Source organism: Magallana gigas, chromosome 4 (assembly GCF_963853765.1).
Source record: "Magallana gigas chromosome 4, xbMagGiga1.1, whole genome shotgun sequence".
Lineage (NCBI taxonomy): Eukaryota > Metazoa > Mollusca > Bivalvia > Ostreida > Ostreidae > Magallana > Magallana gigas.
This window is the reverse complement of record NC_088856.1, coordinates 12,929,049-12,955,474: the sequence shown is the minus strand read 5'-3', so window position 1 is coordinate 12,955,474 and position 26,426 is coordinate 12,929,049. Positions and strand designations below refer to the sequence as shown.

At 31.2% G+C, this 26,426-nt stretch overlaps 2 protein-coding genes across 2 annotated transcripts; both read left to right on the top strand.

The window, feature by feature from the left end:
* The first annotated feature begins 244 nt into the window (after positions 1 to 244).
* LOC136274765 (rh5-interacting protein-like) lies at positions 245 to 3,627 on the top strand. The gene is made up of 7 exons (XM_066082372.1): positions 245 to 387; positions 485 to 628; positions 2,106 to 2,258; positions 2,447 to 2,596; positions 2,721 to 2,864; positions 3,228 to 3,377; positions 3,611 to 3,627. The coding sequence occupies exons 2-7, from the start codon at positions 577 to 579 to the stop codon at positions 3,625 to 3,627; spliced, it is 666 nt and encodes a 221-aa protein (XP_065938444.1). The 5' UTR covers positions 245 to 387; positions 485 to 576.
* A 14,769-nt stretch (positions 3,628 to 18,396) lies between these two features.
* LOC105341940 (uncharacterized) lies at positions 18,397 to 26,426 on the top strand. Its single transcript, XM_066081348.1, has 13 exons — positions 18,397 to 18,519; positions 18,615 to 18,681; positions 18,805 to 18,896; positions 19,185 to 19,385; positions 22,009 to 22,152; positions 22,608 to 22,763; positions 22,876 to 23,031; positions 23,189 to 23,332; positions 23,571 to 23,705; positions 24,181 to 24,207; positions 24,339 to 24,456; positions 24,801 to 24,885; positions 24,967 to 26,426. The coding sequence occupies exons 1-13, from the start codon at positions 18,516 to 18,518 to the stop codon at positions 25,234 to 25,236; spliced, it is 1,599 nt and encodes a 532-aa protein (XP_065937420.1). The 5' UTR covers positions 18,397 to 18,515; the 3' UTR covers positions 25,237 to 26,426.

The following is a 26,426-nucleotide window of genomic DNA, read 5'->3' as shown; positions in this document are numbered from 1 at the left end:
TATATATATATATATATATATATATATATATATATATATATATATATATATATATATATATATATATATATATATATATAAAGTGACTTACGTCATTCGGTTATGATTAAGATCAATTAGCTATTACATGCATATTTTTATCTATATCAATATCATACATACACCTACGTCTACGTTTTAGTTTGTAAGATAATTCACCAAGGTATGAAGATCAAAATATTCAAAAAATATTTCTTTTAGATGGTCTTGCTCTAAATTCACCTTGTTCAGAGAACCAGCAATGTACTGGAACGGAAAATGCAAACCAGTGTATTAAGTATGGATCTCAATTACCAACTTGCAGATGCAATACCGGATACATAGAAAAAAATGCAAGCTGCTACAAAAGTATGATACTAATTTGTTAAACGATTCTTACTACAAAAATAAACAAAATATATTGAATTAAAGGTAAAAGAAATCTTTCATTTCTTTCTTCCACCAGCAAATCGTCGCCTATATGAATCATGCGAATTGTCAGGACAGTGCAATGGATCTCATGGAGCTAATGAATGTAAAGTTATTGCTGGGGTAAAGATGTGCTACTGCCCAGTGGACAGAGACATATTTGAAGGAGAATGCTTAAAAGGTAAGTGTAAAAATTGACGTCATTTTTATTTGATGTATATTCTTTAAAAAAAATAGTTTCTAATATTTACATACACAGGATGAAGCTCTTTCATTTAGTCAATTAAACTGAAGGTCTGGAAAGGTGACTATACTGTAAGGTATAGCTATGCTTTTAAGGCACCTTTCATTTACCTTTTAGTCACATTTCAGTTGACTGATTGTCAGAATTTCATCCTGTGGTATTGGTAATAAACTGAATCACCCAAATCAAAATTCAAAAGGAGGAATTTATGTATCCTTAATACACAACATTTTGCGCTGACACTTTTTTTTCATCTTCAAACACAGGGGCATCGTATCCGCTCTACGATATATATATATATATATATATATATATATATATATATATATATATATATATATATATATATATATATATATATATATATATATATATATATATCCAAATCACAAAAGTATTTTCTCAGTGTCCGGTAACAATGAAAGCGCTTATGTTTTGCAGTTAGTGTTGCTTTTTTTCTTTTATATATATATATATATATAATGCACAAGGGAAAAATCGAAAGTAGGACACGATTTGTAAACACGGTCAAAAAACAACTTACTTGACAAAAGTTACGCAAATCCTTCCACACAATGTTGCAAATATTGTCAAAAAAACACGTTCACATTGAAATATTACTAATAACTCGGTAAAAAGCGTTTTTATCCTATTTAAACCGTTGTCTGCTGCAGACATTCAATCTCGTCGCCCAAGAAAAGATAACTCTGTACTTTCACCATATGAAAACTTACACAACTCTCGAGACTGTCTATATATGTTCAGTAATGATAAAGAATTTTCGGCGGTAAACTGTAAAATGTCTGGGGGAAATTTTCGTCTTGATGTAACTACCGTAAGCATAATAACATTCACTCCGATATATTTGGCATGTACTTTAATTAGCGTTATTTAAAATGCAATTGTTGAAAAACAAACATATTTCCTATTTAATTTTTTGCAGAAATGTAGTTAATAATAATTCAATATTGACAATTAAAACAATGCTGAAAGTCTTAGGCAAAGACAATTAATATTGAAGGAATGGGTTGTAAAAACAATAAAAAATTTAAACAATTAAAAATATTATATGTTAACACCAACGTAGTTTTTCATAAACATTTTAATAGGGAAGAAAAACAAATATTTAAAATTGAATGTAAAGACCATAAATATACATTGCGAAAGTACAAATCATTAATGGAAACAAGAAACATAAAAGCATTTTGGACTTTATTTACAAATCTGTTAAAAAACACTGTACTTTTGTTTTGTTATATTCAATGACATAACAATGTTGCTAGCTCTCCTAATACCTAGTATGTATGGCATTTATAAATGTTGTTAAAATGAAAGGAAAACAAACAAACCTCGATTTTTTTACAACAAAATCGCCTGATAGTGTAAATAATGATGAAGTATGATTGTTTTCCAGTTGGACTAAAACTTGATGAACAGTGCATGTTACATAAACAATGTACAGGTACACAAAACTCTGGCGTTTGTAAGGCTGACCAAACGGATAAATGGGAGTTAATCTGTCAATGTAAGACTGGATATATAAGGCTCAAAGACAGTTGTGTGCAAGGTAACTTTGAAATACATGTAAATTAAAGCAGTCCCTTATAGGCTAAGAAATTCAAATTATTTATTTCCAGACATTTATTAATTGTTTTATCTCTTTATTTTAATATTCAAAATAAAATATACAAATTTTAAACTACCCGTTTGCTAAAGTACAATATAAAATGAACTATATAAGGCTTGTTTTGTTAGCAAAGAAGAGGCTTTATGAAACATGTGAAATAAATGACCAGTGTAATTGGGCATCAGGAAAGGAAGTCTGCACAGACATACGTGAGGGGAAATTGTGTATGTGTAAAAAAGGATACATAGCAGACAAGGAATCCCTGAAATGTCGTAAAGGTGACTGATAATAAATATGTCTGAATTAATGCTATTTCCTCAAGTCCATATTTAAGCGTTGTATCAAACTTCACATATGCATATGAAATTTAATCCCAGACTTCCTATTTACATGTACCTCTAGCTAACCAAGAAAAAAATAACAGATGTCAAATAAATGAACAGTGCAATGGTACAGAGAATGCAAATACATGTCGCCTAGTGGGAGATACTGGTAGATGCAGCTGTAATGACGGGTTTGATTGGATTGACGGATATTGTTTGAAAAGTAAGACAGTGAATTTAAAATAAACTCATGCATGCTGTTGCTTTAAGAGGAATTGATGAACTTTTGTTATGCTTTGTGACGTTATTACATTATGAAGAAACTTATACTAACACGTACTGTAAATTCCTAATTAAACGCGAGGAATTAATATCCGCGTAAAATCGCGAGAAGCCCGTCTCGCGAATTTTAAAATCTCGCTTTTAATTTTTAGACATATGTAAACTACATGAAACAATGATAAAATTTCGGCATTCGCGATTTTATGTTCTCGCGATTTGATGGAAAACCGTTGAATCGCGGAATTAAGTACTCGCGTAAAATAAGGAATCTACAGTACCACAATGTACATATTTTAAATCATAGTTGGAAGGAAACTATTTCAAAAGTGCAGTAATAATCATCAATGCAATGGGACAGATAATGCAAGGAATTGTACAGATACACCTGTAGATAATGATAAAGTTTGCTTTTGTGAAAATGGTTATCTGGATTTTAAAGGAAGTTGCATCGAAGGTATTTTCTCTCTCTCTCTCTCTCTCTCTCTCTCTCTCTCTCTCTCTCTCTCTCTCTCTCTCTCTCTCTCTCTCTCTCTCTCATTACTTGATATGCCTGCTTGTTATTGGGAGTGAAAGTTGTAAATAATGCATTTCAAGGTTACAAGGAGTAAGAAACATGATTTGAACTAAACAGACAAAACATTTGGAGACAATTATTTTAATAATTTGATATGAAATTGTGTGATTCAGGTGCTTCAAATCTTTAAATAAAGACACCTCAACGAGTTTAAGAAGTTGACACAATTATGTATACATTGATAAATAGAGATGTAAACAACAATATTCAATACACAATAATGCCTAAGTTCAATTAATTTTTTATTCAACTATGATTATACAACTATGTTTTTATACAAATTTACATTTTAATACCTTATCATTTATTGTATAAATTGAAGCTAGTTGAACAATTGACAGTTAATCCATTTGCTTGTTGTATGTGACACTGCTGCTTTTTTCAGTTTCCATTGATTTTGTATTTGTTGCTCCATTGTAGCTGGCAGAAAATTAAATGAAAAATGTGAAACTCATCAGCAATGCACTGGTACAGAAAATGCAAATAGTTGTCGTCTTATTGGAAATAGTAGCATATGTACCTGTAATGACGGGTTCAATTTGATAAACGGATATTGTTTGAAAAGTAAGAAAGTACAAAAATGTTTATATTAATACATTTTTGGTTAAAGAGAAAGATTGTAAAATATACATACTTCGGTTATGTGTTGTGATTAACTTACACTAACACAAAACTTATGAAGCAAAGTACCTTAATTTCTGTACTTTGAATTATAGTTGGACAGAAATTATTTGAATCATGCGTTAACCATAAACAATGCAATGGGACAAAAAAAGCACAGAATTGCACAAAACATCGTGTAGAGAACAACAAAGTTTGCTTTTGTCAAGATGGATACTTAGAATTTAAGGGAAGATGCATTCAAGGTAATCTCTCTCTCTCTCTCTCTCTCTCTCTCTCTCTCTCTCTCTCTATCTCTCTCTCTGTTCATTTCTTAATAAAAATGGATGAAATGTTATAAAACTACTTAAAGCCCCTTTTACAATTGGCGCACAAGCACTAAACAACACTTTGTGATCGGAATATTTCAGCTTCGCACGAGCTCTCGCATACGTAGCACGAGTTCTCGCATTCGATGCATGCCTTTTAGTGGTCGCATCAAATCTCCTAAAGACTGTGGACATGCACACTATTCAGACACAACCAAATGCGATCCAAATTTCTGCAGTGCAACGCACGAACACTAGTACAAACGGTTTTTCACGTTTTGTATACTCGCAAAACTGATGCAAGATTTTAAAAGGTTGTTAGATGAATTGCAGCTCTTTGCGCGTGTTTTGCGACCAAGAGACTGTTCCTCAACGTGTCTTATCAAATCATGCAATGTTGTACAATCATTGCATAATTTATTAGCTTCACTATGCAATTGCCACGGTATGACATTCAATCATTTGAACTATTTTTAATTATTGTGTAAATTATTTTTTTCGAATTTGTTAATTGTTACCAAAACGTTTCCTCATTACTTTACCACTAAAAAAATTGGCCACAATTGACCATGAATGCTGCTGCACCAATACCTCTTAGTCGTTAGCTGGGTTAATATATTATATAAGATATAACATATTATTATACATTATATATACATATATTATTATGTATACCCCTTCTGACTCGCACGAGCAATAGTATCATTGGACACATTATCGCATGAGCGCCAACGTCCAATCGGAATGGCGCACGTTCAATTGTGCGACCATCTGATCCTATCGCATTATCTTACAACTCTTGCTTTCATTATTCAACAGTCGCATATAGACGCAAGATATATTGCAAGATTTAATGTGTTTGTATCACACAACGGTCGCTCTAGATCAATCGAGTTTCGTACGAATACTTTTTCTTCTACAATTATGTTGGCAACATTTATTTTATCTAAATCTAAATTTTTAGGTGGCACGAATATTTTTTTGCTTCTGCTCGTGCACTAATTGTGAAAAAACCTTAACTCAGATCACAATTTTTAGGTTCCTGAATTGAAATATGAACATGTCAAATTTTTACGTCGTATTATTTCTTATGAATAGGTAAACTTATGGAAATTTCATTCATGCTACATTTTAGCTAATAGAGAAATAAACGAAAGTTGTGAAATTAATGAGCAATGCACGGGAACCGAGAATGCGAACACCTGTCGATTTCTAGAAGGAGAAGGATTATGTAGCTGTAATATAAAGCATACATTGGTATATAATAAATGTGTAACAGGTAAGAATTAATGCATTTGTCATGTATCAATTACATACATAATCTGCTGTATTCGAAAACACTTCTTTTAAGATATATTGCCATTTTTTTTTTAAATGTTTAGAATTCGTTCATTAAAGGTCATATGAAACGATATCCTGACCATATTGAGTTATATACGGGAATGAGTTCATAAGTGCCTATTTAATAAGACTGACATTGTTTTTTGGATATTTTATGCAAAATGTGAGCGCCACAGTCGATCAAAATTACTTAATCGGGAAAAGGAACATTGACTTACGCGGCTTACCTCCCTTGCTTATGACGTCAGTAAGACCCAATCGCCTTATAAAGCTATGTTGTGAATACAAATATCCATGTCATTTTGCAGCATTTTAAAAGAAAAAAAATACTATTTTATATAAAAACTTGTATAATTATACAATAATCAACCACGTCAGTATTTTTTCTCTCAAGAAATGAAATCGTGTGCGTTTTTATTGACATGTAATAGCGTGTACATAATGATATATTCAGTTTCGAGACTGCAGGGAGAATAAATGATTTTCTTCATAGATCCACATGCAAGTATAATATAATTTTAATACAAGCATATTTATATGTTTTATTTTGATCTTTTTAATGAAATTGACAAATTCAAAAATAAGTCTGATCGTTTTCACCATTTGCACGTTCATGCAATTCATTAAGATTTTTTTTCTAAACAACTTGTAGGCCTCATTGTGCCTCATTCGCTTCACGATTATATTGTTTGTTTCACTTTCAAATTCACAAATATGTTACCATTTCATTATTTTTAGTCTAAGAGAAATTTCTTCAAATGTTTTGCTTTTGAAACGTGTACTTGAATGTGCGGTGTTTTGATTTTAAAACGTGTATGTGCGGTGTTTACTCACAGATCCCTTTTATCTCACTTTCTTCCGCAATGTTTTCTTTCGGTTTTTTTTATCATTATTGATGCTTGTTCATAATAAAATCTGTTGATTATCTTCACATTCGTTCACAACTATTTTTATCAAACAACCGATTTATTTTACTGATACATTTCTAAATCCTTAAATGCCATATTTCCGCGATCTAATTTAATAAAACGTTAATACACGTGTACACAAAGTATTTTCTAAAGATATTGCTTCATGTATATATCAATAAGTCAGAAATTTATATTATTTCGAAATAAGAATTAAGAATAATTTTGTGGCATTTTATAGCAGCTCTTAAATACAAACTATGTACACAATGCCTCAAACATTTTCATTGGCCTGCCTTATATACTTTTTTATGTGACAAAATAAATCAAATCAATTTAAATGCTTTAATTCCCTTTAAATGTGGCTCAATCATTATACGTACCGAAGAAGAAAATGATGTTTCTATTTCAAAAGGATAAGGATAATTCATTGATCAGCTGTAAATGTTGGAGCATTTCTTTCGTTAAATTTCCACTCCAGTACGGGATCTTCATCATGATTTTACTTTTGTGAGAAGCTGATATTAGATTTATTCATTAACGACCAATTAAAACTAAGTCATTTGTAGGCTACTACGAAATCAAATGATCTCATTTGAAAAGAAAGACACGTTCATATATGCAAAAATTACTAAAATTTAATCGATAAACTACTGTAAAATTACACTAGTTTTAATGCATTGTTTACATCGGTGGGTCTTTGTGACGTCATAAATCCACAAAATCAAGAACGATAAGCGGGCAAGAATTTTTTCAGGTGCTCAGTTTTCACGGTTATTTCTCAGTAATGCAAAGGCAAAAAAATCTTACATCATGTATTTTAACATTTGTTTATACCAAGCTTTATATTCATGAAAGAAAATCATAGTGTTAAAAATCGTTTCATATGACCTTTAAAACATTAAATAGAACTTATTTTGGATGCGATCTGAAATAATTATTACTTATATGTGACAATATCTATTTTGAAATATGTTATATCATTTTGTTTTTATTTTGAATAGTTGAAAAGAAGTTATTTGAAATATGCGTCATTAATGAACAATGTAACGGGACGGAAAATACTGGAAATTGTACTATTATTGGAAATAACACAGTATGCTTTTGCCAGGATAGATATTTGGACTTTCAAGGAAGATGCATCAAAGGTACATGTATGTAATGAACCTCTTTTATTTTATTCATTTTTTAAAATTATTATTATAATGTCACATGTATTAGACATGCTATGCAACTAATATTGTTTTAAACGTCATCACTTTTGTGAAAGTGCATAGGGATGTTCACAATTTTTTCCTAATTATTCCCCTACCGGTTTCATCGAAGAGGACTGCGTCCGTCTGTTGGTCCGTCTGTCCGTCTGTCTCTCCCATTTCAGCTTTCCACACTTTTTTATGCGCTTCAAAAATATTAAAAAACTTGCTAAACATTTTAAAATATCAAACAACATATAAATTTACAGTTTTGTATCGTCTAGTTGACATATTTTTGTGAAAATGTTTACATTCCATTTTTTAATGATTAGGTTTGTTATCGGGTTCGTTATGTACTGATTAAACGAGGCCAGTAAGTATGTGGTCAGTAATTATATCATGCATTACTTGTACCAGTACTTTTATCATTTGTAACAAACAAAAAAGTTCTATAAAATAGTGTTTTGTGTTGTATATTTTATCGGCCATTTTTTTTAAATTTTTATTAATAATACGGGTTAATAATCTGGTCGGGTTAGTAACAGTTTCACTGTTTGGTTTGGTTGATACAGAAGACGGTAAGTTATGATATCGTGCATAACAGTGCATTGTTTTCACAAATTTTTATACTCGTAAAAGGCCAATACTTACACAGAGTGACTATGGTTTTTTCCCCGCAATCATAACAATGGGCACTGCAGGTTCAACCGGTAGACAAAGGAAGCTAACTCATCCATATGGCACCCGATTTTATTTCTAATGTTTATACGTTAGTGTTTGCTTTGCTTTAAATGTGTATTTTAAAATAAATTTTCGAAATTGTTTTCTGTTTATCATAATAACTTTTCAGTATTTTACACTTTACAGGAAATTTTTTTTCAAAATTTATACATAAGTAACAGGAGATATTTGCTGTACAGGGTCAAAAAGTTTTGGCATTCTCAATCAAAGGTGTTACCTGTAGGGAACGTGTATTAGTTTGCAATATTCTCAGAATGCCTGTTATAAGGTGATTTTGTTTTTATAAGATGAAAGAAATATCGGCGATGAGTGCGAAATTAGTCTTCAATGCACTGGAACACAACATGCTGGTGTTTGTGGAAAAAATCATACCTGTACATGTGAAGAAGGATTTGTTAGAAGTAAAGACGGATGTTTGCCGGGTAAACGCATAGTAGACAAAATAAAGAATTGCAAATGATAGTTTATAAATTAAGACGTACATGTATTTAATGTTCCCTTTTCCTCTATTGGCATGCTAATGCAAAGATGATTTTGAATTTTCTTTAATCTTCTACATGAATAAGCGTGTTAAGTGTGAAGAATGATGACCTTCCTCTCTCAACGATATCAAACTTTAATGAAAGTTTGCCACGAATTATTAACGTCGATGTTATTCACTTCTGAGTATTTTTCCTAAATTTTATTTCATTTTGTTATTAAATATCAACAGTTAAAAAAAACCAATGACCATTTGATTTTTACTTGAAAAGTAAGTTCATAAATATAAAAAAAATTTAGAAGCCAATGGTACAAAACAAAGAAAAATAATAGATACATTTAATATCCAATTCCATCTAACGATCTCCAATCTTACTTATTCGCCGATTTAAATTCAATATATTGCAAACCAAAAACTATAAAATATAAGATTTTAATTTATATAACAAAAATAGCGATTCGTGATTGTAATTGCGTTTTTTTGTAACTTAATCATTAATTAAATGAAGTTCACTGGGAAAAAAATCAGGAAAAAATATTATGATATTAATATAACCCCCAATTAAAAGTTGTCTAATGAACTTCCTGAACAAATGCACATGTAATGTTTTCCAGTTCCTTATCATTCATTCGAATTTTTAGAAAAAGACACACTATTACTTCTTATAGCTGTAGGAGGATTTTTTGGAGTAGTGACTTGCTCACTTACTACATTGTTTGCACTGAAAAGAAGAAATTCACAGATAAAGCGGTATACTAAGTTTAATTACTTCTAATAATACATGATTCATGCAATTTGTAGAATTGTAAATGAATATGTTTGTAACATTTTAGGCTAGAATGTCGCAGTTCTTCTAATTTACAAGTAAGGAACATTCGTTATTCAATCGTAGATAACATTGCTTGTGAAAGTACAGCTGAAGTAAGTAGAATGTGTATATATATATATATATATATATATATATATATATATATATATATATATATATATATATATATATATATATATATATATATATGTTTAATTGTGGTTTTTTTTGCTTGGGGGGGGGGGGTAGTGCCGAGACCATAGGAAAAAGTGTATATTTTTCTTTCAGACTACAGCGGTAAATCGTCAAAGCTGGAGCAATGCTTTGGCCGAAAACATCTACGATGAAGCCTATCAAAGAGAGGAGCAGGGCACTGAAAACGTCTACAGTTGCTCGGAACCACAATGTTATGGAACGCAGGATGATAACGACATATACAATCATCTTCACCAAAAACCAATACAGATGTCTGACGCCATATATGGCGTGCCAAAATCGATGTCAGAATCGATGTGTTCAAAAATGCAGGAACACAGATTATGAGTATTTGTAATAATATAGCATTGAATCATGATTTTTTGAAGTAAACACTCTCATAACTGCAGCGGTGTGTGCATACAAATTGAGTAACGCGCGTTGGCGCGTTTTGAAAATTTGTATGCACACACCGCTGCAGTTATGAGAGTGTATACTTCAAAAAATCATGATTTAATGCTTATATTTACATTTTTTAACTTCTTACCTTGTCTGCAAATGTGATTCATACCTTAAAATTCCTATCTTATCCTAAGGGTAAGTTAATATTAATGGAAGAGCCACAGTAACAGCCACAAGCGTGAACTTTGATTTTCGCCTGTGACGTTGCAGTTTACAGCGTTCAACGTTTGTGACGTCATAATAAAACTCGTCAATTTGACCTTTGGCTACTTGTTGCATTTAGAGGCATTTGAAGATCACAGAATTTAATGGAAAATCACAGTAGAATGTAAATATAATGTTGTATGGTACATTTATCCAGTTCATGCTGCAGTGTTTTATGTGAAAAGAAACTAAGCTGAACATCCAAGAAATTGGCTCAAGCAAACATCGTTTGACTTTTAACACTTGTAAAATAATGCGTTGTAATTTCTGTGTTTATGTTCAGGTTAAAAAATATAAAGCATAAACACACAGTTAATAATTGATTAAAGGCAAGGAAAATATGTTGATAAAAAATCTATTTGTCCAATACCGGGAGCTATCATGAATTTGAAAATAGCAATGAAACGAGTAAATGGGGAGTGCACATGCATTTCTTAATACCATAGAACCCACAAACCTTGAGAAATTTTGGAAAAAAAAGTTTGTAAAAAACTGCTATGTAAGCACCGGCCAAAAAAGGTATCTGTTAGTAAATTTAGTAGAAAGATACTAATGCAAGCAAGACACTTGTACGTTACAACCTAATATGTTTCAAAAAGGCATTGGACTCTAAAAGATCATTTTTCTCTCTCAATCTATCATTGTACAAACATCTCTGCTGCTATAATAGCCCGGGTTTAGAAGTTATGACCATTCTTTTGGAAATGTCAAAATAGACAACAACAAAAAAGACATTGAATTTGTGCAGGCCATGCAGAAATTTGACATTAACTGATATGGCAAAATAATGATACAGGAAATGTTGGTCTATGCTTTAAAAAATTTACTATTTTAACTTTGAGTGGGTGATTCAGAGATAGAAACTTCTCGTCGGTTAAACTAATAATGATAAATTCTTCTTCTATTTTATGTTACATTTTCTAAATCTGAAGTATCCCTAACCGATTTTGCTTAGTTTTGAATAAAGGATATTTTCACAACAAGATGCTTATTTGGAAAAGCTTAAAATGTAAAAAGTAAAATTGTTTAAAAAGGCACTTGATATAGTATAAATTTGATTTGATTGACTAAGCTACTAACAATTTATGCTGAAATTGTAATGATAAAGCGTGTGAATCTGTGGAAGAATAAACCTTTTGTATGTCTATCTACCAGGAAAACTATGGTAATTTTTGTACGTGTGGATAGCATCTTATGTTTATAGTCTAAACTTTATGGACAAGAGGAAATCACAAAAATTGCACCGATAAGATCGACTTCTAGCTTGACCAGATATTTCTAGGAAGAAGCAATAGTAGCCTAAGCACGCCTGTATGTACTTTAAGTAGAGATAATCAACACAATTTAAACAATTTGTTTAAATACCCTGCAGCTAGTTTTGTAAATGGTAAGCTCTCGTTCAAGCATATTCAGCGTGTTCTAAAGAGTTTTTTGAATTGAAAACGAGAAAAGCGGTGAGCCAATGTATTTTTTTCATTGTACATGTATATAATTTGACCTTGTGTCGTACTTTAAGCTTTAAGTACTGCAGTAAGGTATTATGTATTTATCTCATAACTTCCCTAAACTGAGATGTTTGTCAATTGATAACCGATATTAAAACGTCATCATCTGTGAGAAACAAGTTGTAAATGTTTTCCCACAATGCAGCGACTCCTACGTGTTTTGCCATAGTAATGAGGGACAGCTCGATAAAACCATCTTTCTGTGTATATGACTTCATATCCTGAAATATAGCTTAACAAAATTGCCTCACTAAAACATATGGACCTTGCATAATAAGTTATATAGCCTCTCTGGTTTCATTTATCAATAACAGGTGTGTCTGATATAATCCAACATCTAGTGTCACCTTGATAATGCATCACAAAAGTCATAACATGTTGCCAAACTGAACAAGTATAAATATGATGCCAATAATCGACTGTGTTTCCTCCTTTTATGTACTTTAATAGTTTTTGAAAGTATTACGTCAAGTTTCCTTGTTAATTTATGTATAAAAAACTCTTTATTCGGAGACAAGTACACTACAGTCAAATAAAAAATTCCAGAAAATGAAGGCTATATTGAACAAGCATTTCCCGGTAGTTTATCAATTACTTGTTGCATATGTTTTTTGAATATTGGCCGATAATAAAAATTGCAGGACTTTATTCTTAGTGTTTTAATTTAGCATTTCCCTAATCGACTTGTTACAGTGATTGTTTATGACAATCATTCTGATATTTTTCATTTCAGATTAATTGTTTTTCTCGCAACATACTCAACATAATTGAGTTTTGCTGAAATGCATTCTTCACTCTAGATGGGTTTATTTGTTCCGATTTCAATAACTTGTTTCCTCTTGTGCAAGTCACTACGTGGTCTTTTACATCATAAAACTGCATACATGTAAAAGGACACGGTTAACGTTACTATCTTATCTAGTTTGCTGAATAATAAGTAAAATCTATGCTAATACAAAACCTGACACAAAGGTTGTTCACAAAACTCAAATGTCTCTGTCTTACTCCTTCTCAAGACCTCCTGGAATGAATAGAAAACTTTGTCAGAACATTTGATAGGCAAAATATCTATCATATATAAATTTTAGAACATGATTGTACATAGTTTGTATGTAGAAATACACACGCACGATGACCTGTTACAGGTCCTGTAACAGTAGCTGTCTGATGGCTAACAAGTTATATTCAAAAATCATCGTGAAAAAACATTGTAAATAAAATGCTTTCATTCACACTGACCATCCACAACCATAACAACTTGTTTGACCACTTCAGAAAATAGACATTATCTTTTAAAGCATTTCAAATTACTGAATTACGATGAAGATGCTGTAACCATTGTTGAGGTGATTTTAAAAAGTGAACTTTATATTCGACAATAGTATTTTTGAATCCAAAGTAGCTAAGTTATGGTTATTAGGGATACTAATTATGACTCACTCTGCGTTTTGCGTTTTTTGATTATTTAAAAAAACATCAACACACGAAAATATCTAAAAGCCTTCTTCAGCAATTAATAAATTATCTACATGCAGATGTTTAAAAGGTAATTAACTAAATTGTGATTTATAAATGTGCTCGCTATCCTCCGTGGAAAACATTCGTATGGACAAAAATGCTATTCAATGTTTATCAATGATGCTGTAGCCTCAGCGATAAAGAATAATTAACAAATCGTTTATCGATAGATTGACACATTAACAAACTATCAGACCTGCAATGTGTTTTTTTACAAATTCTATAAAATGCAGACTCAGACTACATTCTTTACCTTCTTCAGTTTGGGGTATTTAGAATCACGCGTGTACACCATGCATATAATGTGTACATACAGTACCGATCAGACCCAACCTAACACCAGAGTAAACCCCAACTAAAGCCTGGGTTTACTTTCTGTGTTTACTTGGGGTTTACTCTGGGTTTACTTTTTGAGGATTTGGGGCCACTCAGGGTTAACTTTGCGTTTACTCGGGGTTTACTTTGGGTTTACTTGGAAATTGCTTTTGAGGTCAACTGTAAGCATTTAAGTGTGAAGCAGATCCATCTTTTATCTTACCATCCTACTGCCTGTTATTCATTCTCCTTGTATATTTCGAATACATAATTAGCGTCTGCTTTCAGGGGTATACTTCTGAACGGGTTTACTCTCTGTGTCCACTCTGGGTTTATTTTGGGTTTACTCTGGATTTACTCTTGGTCCACTATAATAAACCCGGAGTAAACCCAAAAAGTAAACCCAGGGTTTAGTTGGGGTTTACTTTCTGTTAGGTTGGGTCTGATCGGTACTGTATTTATAGTTTCGTTTAAGCGTGAGCGTGTACATTTAGCTAGACACGCATTCTTATGTCCTATTTAAAACGAATGCACTCGTCCAGCAGATAGAGATAAAACGGCATCTGAAACCAAACTCCCTTGGCATGTTAACTTTCCAGACTGTTTGTCAATCTAAACTTATGATTTTATTTACCGATAATAATTCAAGATCAATTATTAATCAACAGTATTATTCCATCATAGTACACAATCTTGTTGCAATGACACCCCCCCCCCCTTCGGCCATGATAACTATTTTAAAATCAGTTTAAAATAAGGATTACACACGTGCTTGCATGTGGCAGAAGACAAGCTTGAACTCAATGTTAACTATCAGTTACCGATACACTTTCTTTGGAAAAGTATTTCTTTTTAAATAAGTAAAACTGATGATTGTGTAAACCGAATAGAGTTATGCGTGATCTTCGCATAAAAATTGCTTGATAAAATATTTCTTTTTTTTTCCAACATGTTTTTGATAAATGATGATAAAAAATCAGCTTGACTTCATATGGAAAATTACTCATTTGTTATCATTGTTTCTAATACAAAAGAAACCAACAAACAAATTTGATCCCGATAAATATCATTTAATATAAACCTTCACAAACAAACAACACATTCATCTTCGCCTTCTTGATCTTTGTCATTATTTTACTATTAATATGAATATCCGAACAGTATTTGTTTAATCTTCTCAATTTATGCTGAAACGTCAATACATGAATGTATACGCCAGACCTATATGCAATTACAGTAATCACATGTAGTATTGCCTGTTCAACTTGTCGTATGTGGTGCTTGGGCATTTTGAATTCAGAGAGAGAGAGAGAGAGAGAGAGAGAGAGAGAGAGAGAGAGAGAGAGAGAGAGAGATTCTGTGTACTTTTAATCTTAATATCATAATATCGATAACACTTCATGCAAAATTTAAATAGACCCTTAAACTATAAAGTAAAAACACTAAAATTTGTGTCCGATTTCTTGGGGGGTTTTTTTAAAGGAAACACCTCATCGTGGTAAAAATCTACCTCTTTAAAACAAAATAATTTTACATGATAAATTATAATAAGAGTCTGACAGTCTCTAGCAGCAGATTTGTAAAACTCAGTTTGGATATAAACCCAGATGGACGATCTGGGACCATGATTGTTTATTCGAACTTCTTGAATATTGTATTTTCTTCCTTACGCGTACTCATCGACAGTATTTTAATTTTCAACTGCATTAAAAGGTAATATCGGCAGTCCGATAGGTTTAAAAATGATTAATTAAATGAAAATGATAAAAACAACCAAATAAAAAGACCTCGGTCCTCCCCCTCCCCAAAGAAACAATTTAAATAAGTAAAATGTATGTCTTTCGATCTGTATACCGGACATACCAACAGTGTAAATGAAAACGTCGTCCATGGAATTCTGTTTATATTTTGACAATGATGATTAAATCAATTTTTCAAAATAAACTGCAAATGTAAAAAAACAACATGCGGAGAATCAACCTATAGACCACTTTTAAAGATCTTTATTTGCAATATAGTATAGTACATTTAGTAGACATGTTCTTTCCATCAGTGGCATTGGCAAAGATGCACAAAATTGATACAATGTTGTTCGAAGACGAGGGGTCCACACTTTAAAAACAAAACAAATGACTGTGCTATAGAATTATTGAAAAAAGACATACTATACCACCAAATATGATTAAGATCCAATTATATGATTCTGGGTTAAAAATAATTGAAATGGTATCGATATGTTTACACATTTGATACGATGAACACAAAACAGTAACGCAAATAAAACAATGGATACAAATTTCATATAGTATCATCAGTTCCAGAAAATCCCTGAACAATACAAATACATGTATTAGTCTAATTAGGTTTTATGCATCATTAGGAATATAAGAGGCTGTCTAAGCAAAATTCAGGCAGGGCTTTGCAGATGCGATGTCTTGGATTAAAAAAAAAATTGTGTATCACTTCATTTTAACATGATTGTACTACATGTGAAAGAGAAATTTCATTGTATGCCTAACAAGGTAGAAAATGTCTATTTTTGTATTTGGAACATGTTTAGTGCAGAAAGGTCACAGAAGTTGTAAAAATATTGTTAAATTTGATAAGTTGTAAAACTACTTAATTCTATAAAACTTTTTTAAAAATTATATCATATCGTTTAAACACATTAACACTTTAACTTAGACTGCTTAAAACGTATAAATATATTTCAAATAAAAATATATGCCTTATCAAATTTGGTGCATATTTTGTTAACAAGAAATCTGGTATTTTGATGTTGATTGGAAATTTGAATAGAATCCAATACATTTTCATGAAAGGAAAAAATGAGGAATCTTTAAAAACCTGAGTAATGAAATTTTGAGAAACAAAAATAAATCCAGTGGGAACAGCATCGGTCTCAAAGAAGAGTTGCACAATATTACCTATTTTTAACATTGAAAATCAAGTTTTTCTATGCATAACGTTATTATTATTGTAAAAAGACAGTGAGTGACAAAGTTCATGTCACAATTATAGGCTATATTTTAAAACACTTTTATAATAGGAAATGCTTTATGACGAAAGAAATATTGATCACTCATCAAAAGCCAACATTTTTCATAGATTTAAGTGCAAAAAGGTCATTTTGACAAAAATGTTGAAAACTGAATTTTAGTCTGCTAAAACTATTCACAACTGAAGAAAATTAGCTGAACGTTTCACATAATGGTCTAATATACATCCAAATTATTTTAAGGGTTTTCACTATTTCATGAATTACATAAATTTGAGAATAAGGATTCATAATGTGTTAATCACTCATTAAGGAATATTAATTAATGGAGTGTAAAACTGAATGTATTTTTCAAATTCAATGTATTTGTGTGTTTTCAATAAGTATTAACCAAACTTTTTTCTTCTTATACTGGTAATAAACTTGGTTGGATAATAATATTGAAGCTGTATTAGCTTAAATAAAGAAGATTTTTTATTTAATTGTAAGAAAAGGTCAAATTCAATTTATCATTGTTATACTACTCAATTTGAAAGTTTTTTAAAAAAATTATTTTTTTGTATTTTTTTTTCTTTTGTTTGATTTGTTGGGTTTTTGTTTAAATCAAAACAATTATAACAAATGTACAAATACACATAAATATATCTAATCATATCTTCTCAGTAGTAACGTTTGAATTCATTATTTTCTCTATTTATGTGCCATTAGCACCTTAATCCAAAGTTTCAAAATGAATGAATACAACAAATAAATCATAATGAAACAAACTCATGTAATCGAAAGCATTTGTCATTTTTTACTAAGGGTTTATACATCTAATATTGTATAATGACCAGGTATCAATTTTGTATGACGCAGCTGCGACGGAAGACCTACTCGTTGCTTTCAGCGAGCTCGTTCTATTTTTATTTATTTTTTTTACCCTTTTCCAGCAATATTTCGATTACTGATACATCATGCATCGTAGAGTTTGATGGTGTTAATATTATCTTAAAATATTGAAAACCTTTATGTACTGTATGAACTGTAAAAAGATAAGTGTATAAACGTTCAATTTGGTATAAGGAAACTCCATATGTTGCTGTTTCGGGTAGGAAGTAAACTGTGATGACACTTTTCCAGAAATATTTCGATTACTGATACATCATGCATAGTAGAGTTTGATGGTGTTAATATTATCTTTAAAAATTAAAAAAACTGTATGTACTGTATGAACAGTAAAATAAGCAGATAAGTGTATTAACGTTCAATTTGGTATAAGGAAACTCCATATGTTGCTGTTTCGGGAAGGAAGTAAACTCTGATGTTTAAGAACTAGATATAATAGATGGGGAAATATAAACACAAATAAAATAGCATTGATGCCGAAGGAGTCCGGGAAAAACAATCAGCCTTCGCTATTCCAAAAATTAAACGAACAATGTGTACGTATTTCATGAATCCAGATAAGAATTGAATTCAGTAACTTGCTTACAAATTTATTATAAACTATTTTGACTTTACCTTTATATTTTTTTAGATAGTTTACTTGCAAGGATATGTATCGTGTATTTTGTACAACAGGCAGGCGCATTTTACTTTATTGGGTAAATATATTTGCATTCTGTTTCATTTTAATTTTATTAGAAGTATTTGTACATCATATTTCAATTAAATGACCTAGCTATTAACCTACTGTAGTTTCGTAACCATCTTATTTACGCTTTCAGGGTCTATCAGTATCAAGATATCATGGCATTTATGAATGGAGGACGTGGATGTAGATTAAAGCCCTGGAATATTTCATCGAATATTGAAAAAGGTGTCAAATGTCATTCATTTATTATTCAAAACATTAGTTTCGTTTAAGTTAAAGTCTTTGAGAGATACTGAATACAGTGCTTCTTCGCCCCGTTTTCAAAAAAAAGCAGGCACAGTGGTGTAAAGATAATTAATGCATTTAAATTGACCAAGTCATAAATCCGCCCGCCCGTTGAAAACGAGGGCGAAGGGGACAAGGATTTAACGAACTTCAAGGCAGTTTTTTTGGCCTGTACACAGTAACAAATAATTTGTTTCCGATGTTTTCTTATTTTGGAATATATTTCAGGAAATTCAAGCACTGGAGAGTTTTGTATGGTTTTCATGAAGCAGGTGCACAGTTTATATGCATGTTCACAGATAAGCACAGTTCATGTAACATACAAAGCTTCTGGTATAGATAACATCATTAGAAAAGCAAAGTTTCCATGCTCATATGATCGTTATCTACAAAATGTGGAACTGAATTTGATATGCCAAGGAAAAAAAGGTATTGGATACCAATAAGTTTTTGAAGCATGTTGATTTTTGTGTACAATTAATCTACAAGTTAATTGATTAATACAATTTTTAAAACCTAAGGCACTTTGAATTTAGAGAGACCTGCTTCTCTTTCCAAAAAATATTTATGATTCATTTTTAAAGATTGAATAAAGCGTTTTACTTGTACTGGATGTGTGCCTGAATTTTCCATACTCTCATTTCCAAATTAACTTTGATCAATACTGCAGCTATTCTGTTATAACTGATCACCATCATCTTAGGTCACGACTGTGGCGATCTATGTAGAGTGCGATAATGCGTGTATCCTTGTTATGTTCTTTTCTCATTGCAGACTTGCTGCCTCCCTGTCTCTCTCTGTCTCTCTTTATCTCTCTGTCAATGACAATTTTCTCTCTCTCTCTCTCTCTCTTTCTCTCTCTCTCTCTCTCTCTCTCTCTCTCTCTCTCTCTCTCTCTCTCTCCTCTCTGCTTGACTATGGTTATAGCGGATGGGGCTTGTAACATAAAGCATGCTAAGATTTTGACTTAAGTAGGGTCATAAGTAGGACTTAGGCGGAATCTTAGGACCTATATAAGTCATTCTTTAGTATGTCGCATACCGTAACATACAGCAAACTTAGCAATGTCTTAGTTAAGTCATGCTTATGTTTAAAAATAAAAACGAATTGTTTATTCCTTTTATCGAATTTTAAAGTATTGGTTATAAACCGTTATTTTAGGTTGATATCATGTGTATCTATAGATACAAGTGCTTGGTATTTTATGATATTCGATGGGGTAGACGTAAATGTACAGACAATAATTAAAGGTGCCTTGAGTGTAAATACATATGTGCCTAAAAAAATTAATAGCTCAAAACAATGGATTTTGGCGAATGCATTTAGTCTATTGTATTTACTTCTTTGTTTTGCTGAATATCCACTAGTCGTTTTGACAACTGCCCGTGGCGTCATATCACGATGCGGTTTGTGTTACATCTTACCTCACCAATAAGGCAATTCGCTTACTCTGAGTATATTTTTTTCAATTAGTCAATATATTGAATTGAGGCAATCGTCGTCTTTAAAATCACTGGGGATTTCTTTTGTCTTCAAACGTCCTTTTCATAATTTCTCAGGTTTCATAGGTTTCCATACATGTATATAGTCACAAGTACTTCTTGTAAACTGAACATTACGTGATTAGAACCTTTTCAGCAGCCCACTTGCATACTATATGAAAAATAATAAGCTCATTACGACCAGTGCTCATGTTTACATCAATTAAACCAAAACTTTGGTACTGGTGAATATCAAGATATTAATTTTGTGTAAATTTGTTATTTGTACTGTTGAATGATGAATTGAAATAATTTACAAATAAACTTCTAAATTTGTGTAAAGCAAACTTAAGATAAACTTAAGTCACCTCTATCGGCCGCCTAAGTTTTGGGAAAAAATGTCCTAGCTAAGCACTCTTCTGGTTACAGACTTAAGTCTAAAAATGTACTTAAGTCCTACTTAAGCACTGTCTTAGACTTAAGTACCCTTTATGTTACAAGCCCCCGGTGCTGGCACTGTATTAGGCTGTCCTGTGCGTTAATGTTGATGTAGGGACACTGTTTACCTTTTCTTAATTTATGTACACATAAATGACTCGTATTGAAACACTGAAACATGTTTTAAAATCATTTGCATAGTATGGCTGTTTTAAACACTTTTGTTAATTCAAAATGGAAATACCAGATTTTTTCCAGTAGAATAGATATTATTTAGATGTGTATCTTACAAAGTTTTTTTTCTCTTTAAATGATATGCATAATTTCCTATCAAACAAAGAAAACAGGTATTCAACATTTTTTCATTTACTTTAATGAATTATCATTATTGAATTATGATTGCACAGAAAAATACAAATATATTAATATTTACACCTTACATTATAGGGACATGGTCACGATTATGGTCAATTTTATTTTTCTGTTTTTATTATTTGCAATGCTTTAAGAATGCATTTCTAATAATCAAATGATATTTGGGTGCCAGTCGTTGAGTTTTAAGCAAGATACAGGGCACATAATTATTCGCCATGTAAACAAGGCTCGTGTTTTTGTTTACATGTGTTCAATATACTAGCAAAAAATCTTTTTAAAGCTGGTTTGTCTTTCTTATTATTCATTTCAAGCATAAATAAACAGTTCCTAACGATTAACACATTTAATTTAGGTCTAAAACTGTAATTTTTACTTCAACATTCGAAATGTAAACAAAAACTTTGTTTTATATAGCGAAAAATTGTAAGCTCTGTAACTCGCTTATATCTCATCAAATGAAACTCAAATTTTGGTTGCCTATTAAAAATACCCTACTGAAGCATTGTGAACATCAAAATTGAAAAAATAATTTTTGACCAAAAACGTGACCATGTCCCTTTAAGAGAGACTACACTTTAAAAAATACATCATATTTTAACAGATCAATATTTTTAGGATGCTGGGGTCAAGCAAATTGTATATATTGAATAAGAATGCTTCCTCGGTGGCAAAGAAAAATTGATTTACAATTAAGCTGCTTGTAATCATATGTGTTAAAAATTATTATAATGAACTTAGTTGTATTTTTGCTTCGCAAGTTCTCGGTGACAAGTGCCAGATACACGAACAGTGTAGAGCTACACCAAATGCTGGCGTTTGCATGACTGACCCACAGGATAACGTAACGTCGAGCTGTCAGTGCAATTCTGGATTTATGACTCACAATGGCACATGTTTGCAAGGTACATTTTACCGTATATAATGTATTAGAAGTCAAAAACAATTTTGTGAGACCCGATTTAACAGATTTTAACAACTAAAATTGTTAAATATTTCAGATTTAGGATACTCCGACCATTACGTGATTTTTCATTAAGAATTGTATTATGCTATAATTAGATTAGGATTATCTGTGTTTGGATTTGTAAGAAATTAAAAATATAAGGGAAGAAATATGTGTATGATATTAATAATAGCGTAAATGAAATTAAATACATGCAATAGTAAATTGAACACGGATTATATTATAAGGCATTTGAAATATTTTATACCCAAAATTCATAACTACGATATTTTCTGATTTTTTATGTTTATTTCATTGTTGGAATGCAAAAAATGCTATTCATCAATGAGGCTTTTTTGCAAAAATTTTTTTTACTTCCGATCCTTCGAATATTTGTTTTCCAATAATTTTCAGTCAATAAAACACTTTATGAGGAATGTGTGATCGATGACCAGTGTAACGGAACCTCAAATAAGGAAGTACTAGTTTGCAGAGAGATACGACACAGGAAACTTTGTATGTGTAATTCAGATTACATAGAAGACAACACATATTTGGAATGTCTCCATGGTAACGTTTCTCGCTAAACGTCTTCAAATATTTTATGTCTCGGAAATTAACTCGTTTTCTTTGCAGCAAAATATTTAATATATTTTGGAAATACATTAAAACTTAATTTCAGCTAAAAAGAAAATAAATGAAGAATGTACAATAAACGAGCAATGCTCTAGTACGGAAAATGCAAACACGTGTGTTACAAAAGGAAAAGATGAAAAAGAAAAAAAAGTGTGCACATGTAACGACCAATATGACTGGATTAACGGGAAATGCTTAAAAGGTATGGTGTAATGTTATTATAAATAAACTTGAATTTGTTTTGTGTGCGGTTTTTTTTTTCATCAAAATTTGAAAATTGTTATATGTGTAGTTCTTTGTACGGTAAATGCAAAAAGAATGAACTTACAACAATATAGATACAACACTCTAAATTACAGTTGGATTGAAATTATTTGAACCATGTATTAACAACAAGCAATGCAGTTGGACAGTCAACGCAGGAAATTGTACAGAAATAGAAAACAGCACATTATGTTACTGTCAAGATGAGTATTTAGATTTCAAAGGAAGATGTATCAAAGGTATTTTCTTTTTCATTTACTAATTGCCATTACCATTGTAGGTTTCAAGAAATGAATAACAAAGACATAAAGACGTCCATCTTCAATTTTATCTATTATCCAGTTTAATGGTTAAAGAAATTGAATTAGGCCTCATAGTAAATGTAAAAAGCCTTTTTCAGTTTAAAAAACATACTTACTTTTCTCTGCTCCTTAAAACTGATGTACTCTTTAAAATACAGAAGATATATTTTTATAGGTAATAGAAAACTTAATGAGGATTGTGAAGCTAGTATTCAATGCAATGGAACGAAACATGCTGGTGTATGTGGGGAAAACCATACGTGTACTTGTGACAAGGGGTTTATCAGACTTGAAGAGGGTTGTCTGCCAGGTAGATTTAAAATAGATAAGTAAATGCAATAATGAACATTGACAACTTCTTTAATATACACATACATCTTTTTTTTAGATCGTTTTGCATGACAGCTTTAATTTTTAAATATCTTAAAACTTGATTAAGTAAATCAAGTTGGGTTAAGGGAGCTTTGACATAATGCATAAATATTTACTGTAAATATTATAAGGTGGTTCGACACACCAGTGCATTTTTTATTGGTTCATTTTTGAAAAATGATTTTACAAAAATAAGACCGATATTGTCTTTCAATTTTTTTTATATGGGGTTTATTTGTATTTTTTAACAACGGGAAATATCGTTTTGAATTTTTAGTTGTATTCGTTTTTTTAAAACAATGTCGTAGAATTATGTATTGCAGATTGTATTTATTGTTATTTATCAAATATTTGAATTTATATTTCATTTTCAATAAGTTGATTTACATAAAATCTGGCTTAATGTTTTTCAGCTGAAAGACACTTACCTTGGTTCAGTGGTAAGATTTGTACACATGTGAAAAGACTCATCGATCAACAAATAATCTTTTTCACTTCTTCTTATTATTGGTGAACGTCTTTTGATAACTTTTATACTCAGATCAATACATGTGTATTTGTATTTTTTTAGAAAAAGAAAATCGGCTACTTCTTATAGCTGTAGGGGGAGGATTGTTTGGTCTATTATCGTGTTCAGCCACAATACTTTTGTTTGCAATGAGAAGAAGAAAACGATCAAGAACAAAAAGGTAAAAAGACTTAAAAAAGGAAGAATGTTTATCTATAGAGAACACTTGGTATTACAAATATAATAAGCAGAATATTGAATGTTCCTTTAGGTTGTTTTTTTTTTTCCAAATGATTTAATCTTAAATACAATTATACCTTAGTTACATGTAACCTTTGGCATCATCATATGGTCTATGTGTATTTGAACGTGTAACGCAGTCCAGATAATCAGGTTGCTTTATGCATACATTTATAAGTTCAATGATTTAGTGTGCTATTTTGAAAGAGATGATATTGCGAATTAAAACTTAAAGGTGCTTATATGTGTTTGTACATGGTACATGTACCTTCTTTTTTCATTCAGGCTAGATTGTCGCAGTTCTTCACGGTTACCCATGAGGAACATCCACTACTCTGTTGCAGATAATTATGTGTTTGGAAACTTTAATGTGAGCAAAGTAATTAAATTTTGCATTATACTGATCACTGCAAATGTTCACATATCTAAATATATAAATATTTTGTTGAAGGATTCAGAGGTAAATATACAAAGTAATATCGATGACCGAACCGAAAACGTCTATGACGAAGCACATCAAGGGGACGAAGACGATGAAAATGTTAACGTCTACAGTGTCTCAGAACCCCAATGTTACCACCGAGAGGAGCAAGATTCTGACAACGACACATACAGTCACCTTCACCATAAACCTCTACATATGTCTGACGATGTTTATGGTGTGCCATCATCAATTTTGGTTCCGTCATCTCCAAAGAGTCAGGAGAACACTGTTTCTTAAAAATTCATCATTCATTATTCAAATAATGCACGTTTCATTTTAAAGAGTATCAATTAGCCAAGTACCAAAACACTTTAATATGATTTTTCATGCATTTGTAAATGCTGTAAATGAGCATGTACGTGTATAGCGGTTTTCCTACTGCATTTTTTAGTCAATGTTAGATTTCTTTACATGAACCAAATCAAAAGAATGAAGCAACTTATGAAAACATTTTTGAAGAACGATTGTTGTTAAATGAAAAATTTCAATAGTTGGAGCACAAGGACAAAGTTAAATGGGAAAGACATGACCCTTTAAAACATTACACAGCGTATCGATGGGTGGACAGTACTGACGACGTCTGTTGAATTACATCACTGTATTAGGTATCATTCATCCCCAGTACATCAGTTACATCCAGAAAAGGCTTGTTGATAGGCAAAAGAAGCTGGTGAAAGCTTCGAATCTGGGTTATAGGGAATTACCGTTAGAAAGCACGTTACATACCTGTAAATGTAATTCAAGAAAGCATTGTCCTTAGATCTTTTAAAAGGGAATATCAGAACACACCATATAAGTTTCGTAGCTGTGTTAATGTTCATACTTAATATATTCTTATGTGTATCCGTTTCTTAATTTTATTCTTCTTAAATATCTATAATGCAAATGCTCCTGCAAAACATCATTAAAAGCAAAACATTACATTCAACAATTTAATCATATTTGTTAACATTTCACAATTAATTTGAACTAATGTCATCACAATTGAGATAATTAAGATATATTTTTCTGAAAGATAAATCTTGTATTCAACAGTTATCAATTTTGATTCCAACAATCCCCAACTATAGTACTTGAAACACAACCTTTTTAAAACTTAGTTGTACAGTAAATCCACGATTAAGTAACTTTTGCGTAAACTCTACATCTAATTAAGGGTAAATAGAAATAACATGCAAATCTTTCTCAGTAAGAAAACATTTTTTTGCATAAGTTAAAACATGCACAAGGTATCTACAGGTTGATTAGATCTATATAGCAAAATTGTTAACCCTACATCTCCATTTATTCACTTATTTGTTGAATCTTAAAGCCAGTGAAACAATTTGAACTTAAATCTCATCGGCAGAGTGTTGGGATTTTAAAACCAAGGAACCCAATTTAGAGTAGAACATTTTGAAAATAGAACTTATCTGATGAATGCATTA

Excerpts from the sequence above, each read along its gene's own strand:
- LOC136274765 (XM_066082372.1), top strand. The coding sequence starts at position 577 with ATGTGCTACTGCCCAGTGGACAGAGACATATTTGAAGGAGAATGCTTA. Across the intron at positions 2,259-2,446 it reads CAAAGACAGTTGTGTGCAAG|CAAAGAAGAGGCTTTATGAA; the intron begins GTAACTTTGAAA and ends TTGTTTTGTTAG. Across the intron at positions 2,865-3,227 it reads TGACGGATATTGTTTGAAAA|TTGGAAGGAAACTATTTCAA; the intron begins GTAAGACAGTGA and ends TTTAAATCATAG.
- LOC105341940 (XM_066081348.1), top strand. Across the intron at positions 22,764-22,875 it reads ATATTTGGAATGTCTCCATG|CTAAAAAGAAAATAAATGAA; the intron begins GTAACGTTTCTC and ends ACTTAATTTCAG. Across the intron at positions 23,333-23,570 it reads CAAAGGAAGATGTATCAAAG|GTAATAGAAAACTTAATGAG; the intron begins GTATTTTCTTTT and ends ATATTTTTATAG.